The 12,458-nt window shown below is 36.0% G+C and overlaps 1 protein-coding gene across 8 annotated transcripts in view; it reads right to left on the bottom strand.

Moving 5' to 3' along the window:
• Window positions 1-12,458, bottom strand: part of ERCC6 (ERCC excision repair 6, chromatin remodeling factor) — a 49,623-nt gene that overhangs the window by 19,655 nt on the left and 17,510 nt on the right. For all 8 annotated transcript variants that reach the window (XM_075504904.1, XM_075504907.1, XM_075504906.1 and 5 more), the window contains 3 exons: window positions 11,106-11,231; window positions 7,154-7,312; window positions 2,515-2,650 (listed from right to left, as the gene is read on the bottom strand). In XM_075504904.1, the coding sequence (XP_075361019.1) occupies window positions 2,515-2,650; window positions 7,154-7,312; window positions 11,106-11,231 (421 nt within the window). The remainder of the gene's footprint in view (window positions 1-2,514; window positions 2,651-7,153; window positions 7,313-11,105; window positions 11,232-12,458) is intronic.

Genomic DNA, 12,458 nt, shown 5'->3' with positions numbered 1-12,458 from the left:
TATGACAAAACAATCGGAACAGATGTCTTCTCCACTCATCACTGTCAAGCAAATAGTTCTGTGGGCAAGTCTAAAGAACTGGGAGACAGGATCTTGCATTGATGCTTGGGTACCTCAGAAGGTGCAACAGAAAATACCTATTCATAAAAGCATATAATTTCACCAGTGCTGAAAGATTTAGCATTTGCTAATATTTCAGGATTCCTGACCATGTTATGGTAATCATTACGTAGATCCATCTCACCTAAAAGACCAACTTAAGTTTTATCAAATGAAACTTCAGCTGTTGTCTCTTTCTGCTAAGAAATACTATCTCTCCTTATAGGACACCTGTCATTGCTTAACTCTTTTCCTCCAAAATTCTCCTTCATTAGTTTTAAGATTAATCTTTCTCTGTTCCTTAGAAATCATTTGTCCCTCTTTCACAGGCCTGTACAGAACAAGCTGCAATACTATGTTTTACCACAAACAACCTGCTGGATAATGCATTCCTCAAAATCCATTAAGATCTCCACTGTCTGATATCCAGATAATTTGGAGGACAGTTATGATCTTCCACCGGTCCAGACCATTCTAACCTGTTAGCCCAGAGGCTGAAGTAACCTTTCTCACTCCAAATCACGTACAACGTTCAGCTTCCCAATCCTGTCTACTGGCAAGTTAGTTGTCCAGCACAAAACTCTTCTCATTTGCTTTGTGATAAACCATGGTATACTAACAGAACAACAGGCAAATCCTGGAATTGTCAGTTTAATTCCAAATAGGTCTGTGCAACATTGAGACCGCGGGTGCACAGCGACTTGGCTTTTGGCCATGTAGAATTAATCTCAAAGAACAAACATATGTTCTTACGCAGTCTAACAATTATTTTCTTATTTATTTCTTAAATTTATTTAAGTTTATGCCTTATGCCAGAGCATAAGGGCAGAATGGTCCCTGGATGAGTATTCTGAAGTTAACATATGCAAAAGCAGTCTCCTGTAATACCACAGGTTATCAGAAGATGGAATTGTCACAAGATCAGATAAGCACTAATGTATTCACAGGAAGAATGTATATTGAAAATAAATTCTGGGCAGGAGTAAATCACCTACCCTGTATTTTATGTGATCTATTTTCAGTGTACAAGTGTTACTTATGCTAATAAATTAGTAGTAAACTTTTCTTGCAGGTATAAGGACAACTGGAATGGGAAAGGCTTTTTTTTAGTTGTTTGGTTGTTTTACTTTAGTCATAAGCTTGCTCTTCTCTGATTAAGAGGCATCTAGGAAAAAATGTGCATGAGGTGAAGACCAGATCACCAGTGACACTTGTTTAAACCATACTGTTACAGCTCTCAGAAGATAAGGCATTAGGGCAGAATTAGAGAACTGAACCTATCTAAAATGATCATATGGTATCCAAATTCCTTAATTTTAAAGTTGTTGTGCAGGCATTTGTGGGAAGACAACGGGAAGGTGAAGTCCTGAAAACCTGACTATACCTGCAGATGGAAAAATTAGAGCCAGTCTGTCAAGTGCATTAATTAACAAATACCCCAAAATAAGCGTACACGATTTAATTTAGGAAGAGATGCGAGCATGTTATTGAGGTCAACAGACTTTTAGGGCTTGAAAACATACCAAGTTAATTGAACAACAGGAAGCTATTAGCACATTAGATTGTGCTATTCCTTTTTTGCCATGTACTGTAACTGCATCAATTACCTCAGAATACGTTTAATCAAGTGCAATTAGGCACCATATCATTTTAATGTTATTACAAGAAATTCAATAAATACTTAAAGAGAAATTTAAAAATGCTTTGCTGAATCTTGAAAATCCATTTAAGTATCTGAAATACAAGGCCAAGGGAAAACAAAAATCTAAGTTTTCCTTGTTTTGTTCCTGCAAGGTACCAAGGATTAAAGCTTCAGACAAGTCAGGCTTGTCAACTTAAGAAATGGAATAAGAATATGCATATTAAGAGACTGGCCAAGAAAATTAAAAGACAGAAAAGGCACTGCTTGAAAAAAAGAAAACCAACACAGTAACACTGTCATTAAACAAAATGAGACTAGGTGACATCAGCTGACATACTGAAGAGAAATTGCCTGTGCAAGCAAAACGTACTAAATATTAGATCAATGACATACTGATGCACGAAAGTGTGAGGAAAGAATTCACCAGTACTAGAAGCATGTATCTGGTATACAAGCAGTCTAGTCATGAACTTCTAGTATGGACTACAGTACAAGCAAAGCTCAGGCAAGAAACCTGTTACTGTGTTTAATTTGTTCAGGCAACACTAGGCTATATCATAATACAAATGTACTCCGTGTCATCCCCTTTTTGTCCAGCTTCCTAACAAATCTATGTACAACAGTGCACTTTTTGTTCTTTTAAAACAATCAGAGAAAGAGCACAAGCTTGCACAGAAACATTCAGTAACAGGGGATTTTTTTTTTTGGCTAGCATAAAAAAAAAAAGAAAAAAGAGAACCTTCTGGAATTACAAAATGGATGTCAACTGTTACCTTTTTGTTGGTATAAGAACCAGTTTCATGGAGAATGGCAACCCTAAATGGAGGCCACCAAGTGTGGAATTCTTTTACCCACTGATGCATCACAGTAGCTGGACAAACAATCACTGTTGGACCCAATCCCTGGTACCTAAAATAAAGTATTTGAGAAAAAAACCCTTTAACATGAAATAAATACTGTATATAAAGTGGCTCATTAAAATACGCACATATTAAAATGACACACTTTATAGTTCACGTGGAATATGAGAGCTATAGAAATTAATTGGCACTTTGTTTTACTGGAAGTCTGTTTTTTCCATCAAAGGAAGATGAAACGGGTACCGCTATAAGAACCTATCCACTGAACAGTTAGTGGATACATCTATCAAGATAAACACAGAAATAGAAAAGCTCCAAACAATAAGGCATAAGGGAACTTCCTTCTGTGGTAATACAAATCAGGTTTGGGTGACTGCTGTTTCTATAAGAGAAAAGAAATCATTAACAAGCAACTATTTTATTACTTCTATTAAAAAGAATGTGTAGCTAGAGTCTCACAAATGGACTTACACACAGGTGTTCTGCTTCATGTTGGTAATATACTGTACTATTATCACCATAATTTACAGATAAGACAATGACTCTAAAGCATCAGAATATATCATCCCTGGAAGTTGAGGTCTGAGCTGGGCTTAAACTGTCTCATAAGTTTCTTATTCATAATCGTACGACTGTTTCTGAGAATTACTGAGGATGTTTGAAACACAGTCTTTCTGTATATTAAGTTCAGAGCTACTCTTAAGGTTAAGAAGAGAAAAATCTCTCACACAACAGCCAAACAAGAAATATTACCGTCACAAACAAATACCAACAATCGTATAGGAAATATACTAAGTAGTGGTTACTAGTAGTTATTTTTCAAATATATTTGCTCTTTAAAAAACAGAACAAAATGACTTTGCAAACAAAGGCAATAACTACAGTTATCACATACTGATCTGTGTCTGGCCAACTATGTACTACTCAAGCAGTAATAAATAAACAATTCAAAAGATCACAGCATACACTCAAGATCACATGCATATAGCAATAAAGAAGGATTTCCCAGACAGCAATACCCTGCTTTAAAAAAAAAAACTTGTTAATGCCCTCAGAAACTGCTGACATTAAGAAATAATATTCTTTATTAAAAGCTTATACATATGCAGAATAACAACCTGGATGTTGCTTATCTGTTTCATTATGAAAAAATATTATATATCAACCTTACACAGTCTAATAAAATAACTCCCAGCAATCCAAGGGGAAGTTAGAAGTTGGAGATGCAAAAAATAGCTTCAACTATGCTATGAATCCAAATAACCGCTGCTACTGCTCTTAAAAATATCTATAGCAAAAAAGCCAACTGCTTTTAAGAATATCTATAGCAAAAAAGCCAACTTTCCCAGAACATATTAGTTTCTCATTCTTCATGGGTAGTAACAAATTACCTCTGTTTATTCCCCTGGTCTGTATCAAACAAGCTCACATGCTGGGTTTATCCAGGTTTTTTTTTCCCCTCAGCTTACACAAAGAGTTCACACTTCCTTTGATCAATTTTCAGAAAATCCGCTCCCCCTCCACTCGGTTGTGTGAAACCTCTTCTGTGTCTAGTCTGGCTCTAACCTCTTCCACTAGCCAGCACTTTATTCTTCTCTTGAGAGCTTTTATTTATATAAAAGAGTCATCTAACTTCTTCCAGTCTGTGCTGTTTCACAAAACTAAACAAACCACGCAATTCTGCTTGCTACACTTAGGAGCCATCCTGCATTCTCCTAATCACTGCAACAGATTTGCTCAGCTGCCACCCATCCAATTTATATTTGTTTTCCTTGAACAAAGGTGACACTAATAACATTCCAAACCAAAGTCTTACTGGTGCCTTGCACCAGGATACTAATACTGCCCTGTTCCTAACCCAAATATATTGTCATCATGCATTCTGTCCCCTTTTCACAGTTGCATTGTACTAATAGCTTATGGTCAATGTCATATATGATCAATATACCCAAATCTCTTTCTTCTTCTGTTGCTTCTGGTTTATAAAACCCAAATTCATAGCAAGTATCCTTTATTAGTTCTTATTTAATTGGGTGTGATTAGAATTGCAAATAAGATCTATTCCTACAACTTACTACCAAGAAAAAGGAAGCTGTAGTCATACTATATTTATAATCTTTAAGTACTCAAAAAATCAGCAGAGGACAACACTTTGCATTATAACCAACTCTACTGCCAAGCACTGGCAAATCATGCCTTCAAAATGAAACTGAAATGACAACTAAATCCTAGGGAAAATAAAAGAACAGAGCAGCAAGAGCAATACAAATTTTCTGGGGCAATGGATTTTTATTTATGTAAGCACCATGGAAATCTCTCTGCCACTCATAGTAGAGAATGAGCCTTAATGTTTAATGTGTATGATTATATCTGAGTATCTTGAAGAGCACAGATGAGTAAATAATCAGTGTATAAACTTTATGGCAGATATTCTCATCGGATCTCTCAATTAAATGAAGCAAAGTCTGCAGTGAAAGGTAACATCTTTGTTAAACAAAATAATGTATTTGGAAACAAGCAAACTTGCAGACCCCCAAGCCCTTCAACAGGTTTCACATGACATTTGGCTTTCCCCAGCTGCATGGCTCAATAACTGTTAAAACCAAGACAACATTTTAATTTTTGTAATAGTTATACTCCATGTAACAAGTCATTCCTTACTTCAGCTAGTCTTCAGGCTCCTTCAAAATCAGAACAACACTGGAATCAGAAGCCATTTACAAAAGGAAATTTCTACTCACCTTATTCTAAAGAATACTTTTGCAGAAAATGTCACTGATGGAAAATAAAGTTGAATGTTTTGAATATCAACAAAAGTGACCCTATTGTCTTAATACTCAAGTGCCTCCAAATACAACAATCTTTGCAATTCTGCACAGCAATGACAGTATTCTCTCCATTTTACAGAAGGCCAGCTGAGGCTGGGAAAGCCTGCAGTGACAGATTCATACAGCAGTATGCTAGCTCCATCTACACATCAAGGTAACGAGATACGAGCTAGGCTCGAAGACATTTAAACATGCTGACAATACAACTGTGTCCGCTCTTAATGCCTGCTTCTCAGCCAGACTGACCAGAAGGTCTTCTGCGTACTAGAATACATGGCTTTCAGATTGAAACTAGCTAGCTGGTGTTACTGCCTTCCTAGGTCAGAGTGCAGATGGGGAAAATACTGACTATGCAAAGCTCAAGTTGTTTAGACCCTCTGCCTTATAGCACACAAGAAAAATCAGACTAAGTTTCACCAAAAAATTAAACCTTGTTTCCTCCCATGGAATTACTATCATCATGGACTTACTGACATGCACCAGCCAAAAAATGAAACGGAACACATCTTACACGCAGAAAGAATACTGCAACTTAGGTGTGTATTTATATTTTGGCCTTTTCAAAGTTTCATTGCAGTTTCACTGCAGTATCTTAGGTCTTAAGCTGTAACTGTGTAACAATGTCAAAAGATGTTCATGAAGGATTTCCATAAGGTCCTCCAACTGGGGCAGGGAATATACCTATGCAAAATAATCTGTACAGTAGCATCCTTAAATCAGGCAGCCCTATCGAAGTAAATCAACTGGCCTGAGTGATGGAGGACCTGGAGTTTTTTATATAAAGGCTACAGTAGGAAGCAACAGGAGAAAAGACAGCAATATTTTCTCTTTAAAGCATTATTTTACAATTCATGTACATGCTGAACATAATTTAAATATGCCTCTATATAAGGTTAATTATTTTTGTTTAGTATAGTACTGTGATAGTTGCTTAATTGCATGTAGTAATTTACATCAGGTAAACAGGCCAACAGAACTAGAAAAATCAAGTATTATTCATGTGTGTATTTGTAAATCCGAGGACACCAACAAGTATCTTTTCCGGTAATTTCACCTATGAAGAAGGAATTCTAAAGCATTGTTCAATAACAAAAAAGCATAAAAGATCTTGTAAGAAAGGCCAGTCACACTAACATAGTTTTGAAAAGCAACAACAACAAAAAAAAGCAGATAGAAATTCCTCTATAAGTTACTGTTTTTACTATTACTACTATTTTTTTTTGCATGGATAATTCCCTGCTGATCAGAAACTCTAACTTTCATTGCAAATCAGCTTGCTACTTCCTGTAAAGCACTTACCTGGTGGCTTGCCAGAACAAATATTTTAATGTAAAATTTAATAAATGGAACTAAAGGTATTACATCTAATTTAAAATTCCATATTGTGTAAACTATTGATATTAATGTAATTGAGTTTGTAAACAATCCATTTGTGGAAGCTAACCTTAGACACTGTATTGACCCAAAATATCTAGTGCGGCTCATCTGCAAAATGAAGCATCAATGCCTGGAATTCATTAAAAGTGTTACATGTTTAATTTTTCCTGCCCTACAGCTCCACTGTCTCGTAAAATTTTTCCTTTGATGTCCCCCACTAAAAGAATTAAAGGAATATTGTAATTGAAATGTCATTAATAATTCACAGGACCCTCCTCCACCAGCAATACATCTGATGAAATATTAATTGAGCTCCACAGACTGACAGTCTGCGGAGGAGCACTTGCCTGTAATTTGAACCACGAGTCCTGATCTTGCTGTAGCTCAGACCTGCCAAGAAGGCAATTATCTGGATGGTCTTGCCCAATCCCATCTCATCTCCCAGAATTCCTCCTGCCTGCTGGCAGTGCAATTCCCACAGCCACCTAACACCTGTCTGCTGGTACCTAAAACAAGGAAAAAGAAGATGGCAAATGTTTGATAATACAGATCATAACAGAAAGTACTCATGAATTAATCATTTGGCAAGGTTCTTATACTAGTTACAGTAACATGCTGGATGTGTGTTTTACATGAGTGCTGTATTTACTAGGTCATACATTTTTGATGCACTCAGACATTACATGTGACTTTCATTCTTTATGCAACACTAAAACATTTCTAATTAAACTGATAGTCATGGTAATTAGAGGGTATTTTATTTCATGTATATTTTAAGTGTTAAAAGCAACTTGGAAAGCTACTCTAACAAAGCATTATCTTTCCAGAAAAGACGACATGTAAGGGTCTAGTAAATTATATTATTTGGAACATATACCTTGAACTGAAGGAAAAGCTTGACTTGTAAGGGGTACAGACTTTATACTCCACTGTGAAAACTGATCACATCTGCCAAAGCATGCTTTCTTTTTACAAAAATTCATTTAATAACAATTAGTCTCTTTCAATGAAGAAAAAAGCCAACAAGGCAAAATGTTTTGGAAGGCAAAACAATAGAAACTATTCCAGTGAATGGGATGCAGCAGACCATTATTATGCGAGAGCATCAGGGCAGTTTCTACTCCTAGTCATTCCCTGGAAATTGTATCAGCAACACTGTAAAATACATTCCAATTAAAAGAAGTAGACTAGAAAGCAAGATTTACAAGGGCAAGCTGAAAAGGTGGAGATAAGATGCTGGACTGAGAATCACTTTAGGACATGCTTTTTTATAATGATATGAAATAGTGACACCACTAGGAATAACACACCATGTGTGTGAGTTAAATTGAAAACAGAACAGAAAGAAATGAAGAAACAGTGTATTTAAATTACAATTAAAATAAAATAAAACGCACATTTCAGCAGTTCTGTGTCTTGTAACTTAGAGGAAGAACAAGGTTACTGATGTAGTTTTCTTGACGGCATGCATTCCTGGAGTGCAGAGCACAGCAAAAAGCAAAACACTTTTTTTTTTTTTTAAAAATAGGGATTGTTCATTTTAGGGCACTGTCTTACATGCATTTCAAAATCCTGTTTCATTCTTTGAACAAATAATATTTAAGACTACTGACAGCTAATGACACTAGTGTCTACAAAGTACTATTAAAAATCAATTTATGATGAGTTCTGTATGGATTTAGACAATGCTAAACAGAGACAAACAAACGGCTTGAGCAGTTGGAAAAAGATGATCAAAGAACACATCTAATGGTTCAGACATCATACTACCTGCTGGTGTCTCAAATGCATTATACCAAGCAGCCCTTAAAAAACCCCTTCTATTAGAAATTAATTCACCTTAAAAATGCAGCAATCTAAAACCAACTATGAAATGGCTTGCAGGATTAGCTACAATTGGATTGAGATGCTACCATTACTACATTTTATGAAGACAAAACATTTTCTGATGGAAACATTAAACAATTGGAGAGAACCCTAATTCCAGTCAGAAGGTGCTCCCCCAGACTAATGTCCAGCATGTCTCTTCAGAAGACAACCATTCAAGAACTTCCTGATATTATTTTGTATTATTTCTTAGGATTACATCCAGTGCTTAAAAGCTAGCTGCATTTAGAAGCATCTTTCTGCCTTTCCCCCCTTCTCCTGAGAAAGTTTCACAGTAGAGAATTAAGTTTGTGAAAAATTCTGCTCCAAGGTTATCTGAAAATGGAAAAGGTGCAGGTGCTTTCTTTGTATAATCATATAAACATGCAGTAATTGCAACTATGCAAAAATTAAAGTAAAAAAAATCCCCCCCCCTTTATATGGAGAGATAATAAAATATTTTTAATCTTATGCTTTCATTGCACCAATTTTTATGTTTTGTTTTTTACTCCAAAAATACTGTGGAAGTAAAATAAAAATGTTGCCTGGTCTTCTGAAATAGTTATGTTTGGACTGTATTTCACACGGGCAATCATCCACCACAGCAGCTAGCAGAGTTGAGCTGCATTGTTGCTTAGACAAAACTGCATTTCAGACGTATCAGGAAAATCACACACTGAAAGCAAATAATGAAGAAACCTGGTTTCTTGTTTATGCAGAGAGCATTCTCTCAGGCTAAGTGCAGACAGTATAAGGCAATGTTTGTAAATCAATCTTGCTCACTATGTTTGATTTAGTTCCACAGCAGCACCAATGGTATTCTTGCTGAATGTTCCTCAAAGCAGGCAAGTATATAGGGAAGAAACAGACTGTTCACTTTAACAGGCTTACCAAAGAACAAATTTAAGGGTCTACTATTTCTAGCGTGAGCTAACTTCTTTGGAATTCAATTCAACTATGCAGGAAGATCACTTACAGTATACTGCTATACACCTCCTTGGGTCAATATACTTCCATGCTTTGTACTAAACTTGCTCAGAACTCAAAGTTTAATGCCTATTGACTATGGGCCTTCCCACATTGGAGATTTCAGCATTTAAGTTACGAGTCAGGCGAATCATTCAATTCAATTGATCTTTCTAACCACTTAAGAAGTTTTGCCAACTGACTCATGCTTGCAGGGATACCCTTCATTAGTAAGGCTGGTATCTCTAAGATTAATTTTTAGTTGTCTGCTTTATTTCATTTCCCTTCGGGTTGCTCAGACCACACATCCGTTTTCAGAATGATTACTTCTGCAGTACCTTTGCATGAACAACTGGAGACCACATATTGCCTGTGTATGGTCCTGGCAACCAAGTCATTAATTCAATTCCATTTCAGAGCTAGTGCTCACCTTCTGAGGAACTGCAGGACAACAGTAATAATTTCTCTGAGGTTAAGACTAAGTGGTCCTGTTGGAAGGGATACCACACATGCCCGTTATAAACCAGGGCTTTCTACTACACTAATTACAAGATTTTAGAGAGTTAGCTTTTGAAAGAGGAATGTTTTTCCTGCTGTGCAAAATGTTGCCAACAAAAATGAATTCAAGCCTATTATGCATGAAAGTTGAGGGAGAGATTATGGATGAAGTTAACTTGCCAGCTGGTAGCTTGTTTGGGCTGCCTTTTGTAAATAGCTTTTTGAGATGAACTTGAAAGTGTCACTGGACACCATGGTCTCAAAAAAACTGAAACGGAAAGCAGTCATGTCCAAATCTGTAATCCAGCATTAAATAACTAAAGAATGAGTGTAGAGTGTTTTCCATCTACTAAAGGAATTAAGAAAGCACTCTCCATATTTTAAAATTTTACTGGGGAAAATGTTCAAGACTATTTTATAATATGAATTATAAGTAGTTACTTTGAGTAGACTTTGAGTAGTTATTTAAAGAAAAAGTTGCCTGTATTTTTTACTGGCAGAAAATTTCACTCACTCCACCCAATCACAGAAACACCTACATTTCTTGTTTTCATTTATCACAACTTGCCAACACCTTATTCTTCAAAGTAAAGTTATTCTACCACTCCACACCTGAATTAAAACCAAGCACTTCTCAATAAAAGAACGCATTTATAAAAATAGACAAGGAGAGCTTCTCAATTCGTAGTTTAGCTAATACACATTCACAATATTCACATCAGCCAGTTACCATCTGTATTTTCATGTAACTCCATTTTGTGCTTGTAATAAATTAGTTTCTTTGAGATTTGATCCTGGAACCTTTTTAAAAGAAATAAGCCTACAGAAACAACTGAAGTAAAAGTTGAGGCATCATTCACTGAAGTAAAAGTTACAGCAAAGGGCATCCAGAAATCACTATGACTATTACTACTATTATTATTAACAGCATACAGCAGCATAAATTAAAATAAAGTACACAATACATACTTAAAAAGCTTTTTGAAGAGAAATCCTGGTACTTTGAAACCCTCTTCAAATTCAGTGTCACTTTCTTCAGAAAGTTCCTCAGCCGTTTGATGTTCTTTGTCCTTCAAACGTTCTTTTTGCCACCTCCTAGAGTAACACAAGGAGTCAACATTCAATTATTGCACAGAAAAGATACTGTATGAAAACTAGACTGAATTTTCAATCAGGTAAAAACCCAACAAAAATGCATTCTCCAATGTCATGATTTAAATAGTAACCCTTTGGAGGAGAGAATTATGCAAGAAAACGCTCAAAATATCTGACACACTAAAAGGTGCAGGCACTCCTGACTATTTAGTTATAAGCCTTCAGACTTTTAGTTACAATTTTCTATAGACAGAAATACTAACATAATGGAATCAACAGTTAACAACAAAAAAATCTGACTACCTTAAATTCCTAAACCTCCATAAAAAACCCCACAAAAATGTCAATAAAGCTTAAATATTCCAAAGGTATTCTACTAATTTAACCAAATACTTAAGTAACTTCCTTCACCTACAGAAATGCACAGCTGTGTATCTTATACAGAAGACTCAGTTGGAAACATCACCATCTTTGGGGTGATGTACTCTAAATCTGTTAAGCAGTCATCATTAAGAGAATGAGTTTTTTGAGGTTTTGAAATTACAGTGTGATTTGTGGTCTGCAGCCTAATCTTATTTGGATTCTAGGCAGATTAGAGAATTACTTTCCCGTCCCATCGTTCCCCTTGCTTTTGAAAAAGTACCAAAGGATCTTCAACATCCAAGGAAATTATGGACTTGTGTTTTAGTGACACAAAAACATCTACCTGTAATAGTAAAGTGTATGCTACTGCTAGCTAGGTATGTACTAACCAATCAACAGCACTTCACTGACAATTTGGGTTTTGCTGGAATTCTCCCATGAAAGTGCCATTCACTGCAGGCACACTGAATGTGGTGTATAAACTGACAAAATCCCTACAGAAACTGGCAAGCTATAGAACAGATGAAAAACATCCTTATGTTACTGTTCTGGATGCAGCACGAAAGCAGCCATATTTCATCTCATAAAAAGGCTGATTGAGAAGGAGATCTGATAGTCTGGAAGTATCTGAAGTATAAAATATGAAGACTAAAATTGTTCAGGTCCCAGAGAACTATAAATAGTAGTGATGGGATGAAAAGAAGCAAATGGAAAATTCAGGCCAAAAAAAGTAAGTTAAGCCGCCTAGCATTGAAATATACAAAGTGACAAACAGCCTCCTGAGTGAGATGCTGAAAAGCTCATCTGTCCAGTCTTTTAACTCTACATTGAGGAAACCCTGGAGAATGCACTCTAGAACAGTCC

Source organism: Mycteria americana, chromosome 6 (genome assembly GCF_035582795.1).
Source record: "Mycteria americana isolate JAX WOST 10 ecotype Jacksonville Zoo and Gardens chromosome 6, USCA_MyAme_1.0, whole genome shotgun sequence".
NCBI lineage: Eukaryota > Metazoa > Chordata > Aves > Ciconiiformes > Ciconiidae > Mycteria > Mycteria americana.
This window is presented reverse-complemented; position numbering and strand designations above follow the sequence as displayed.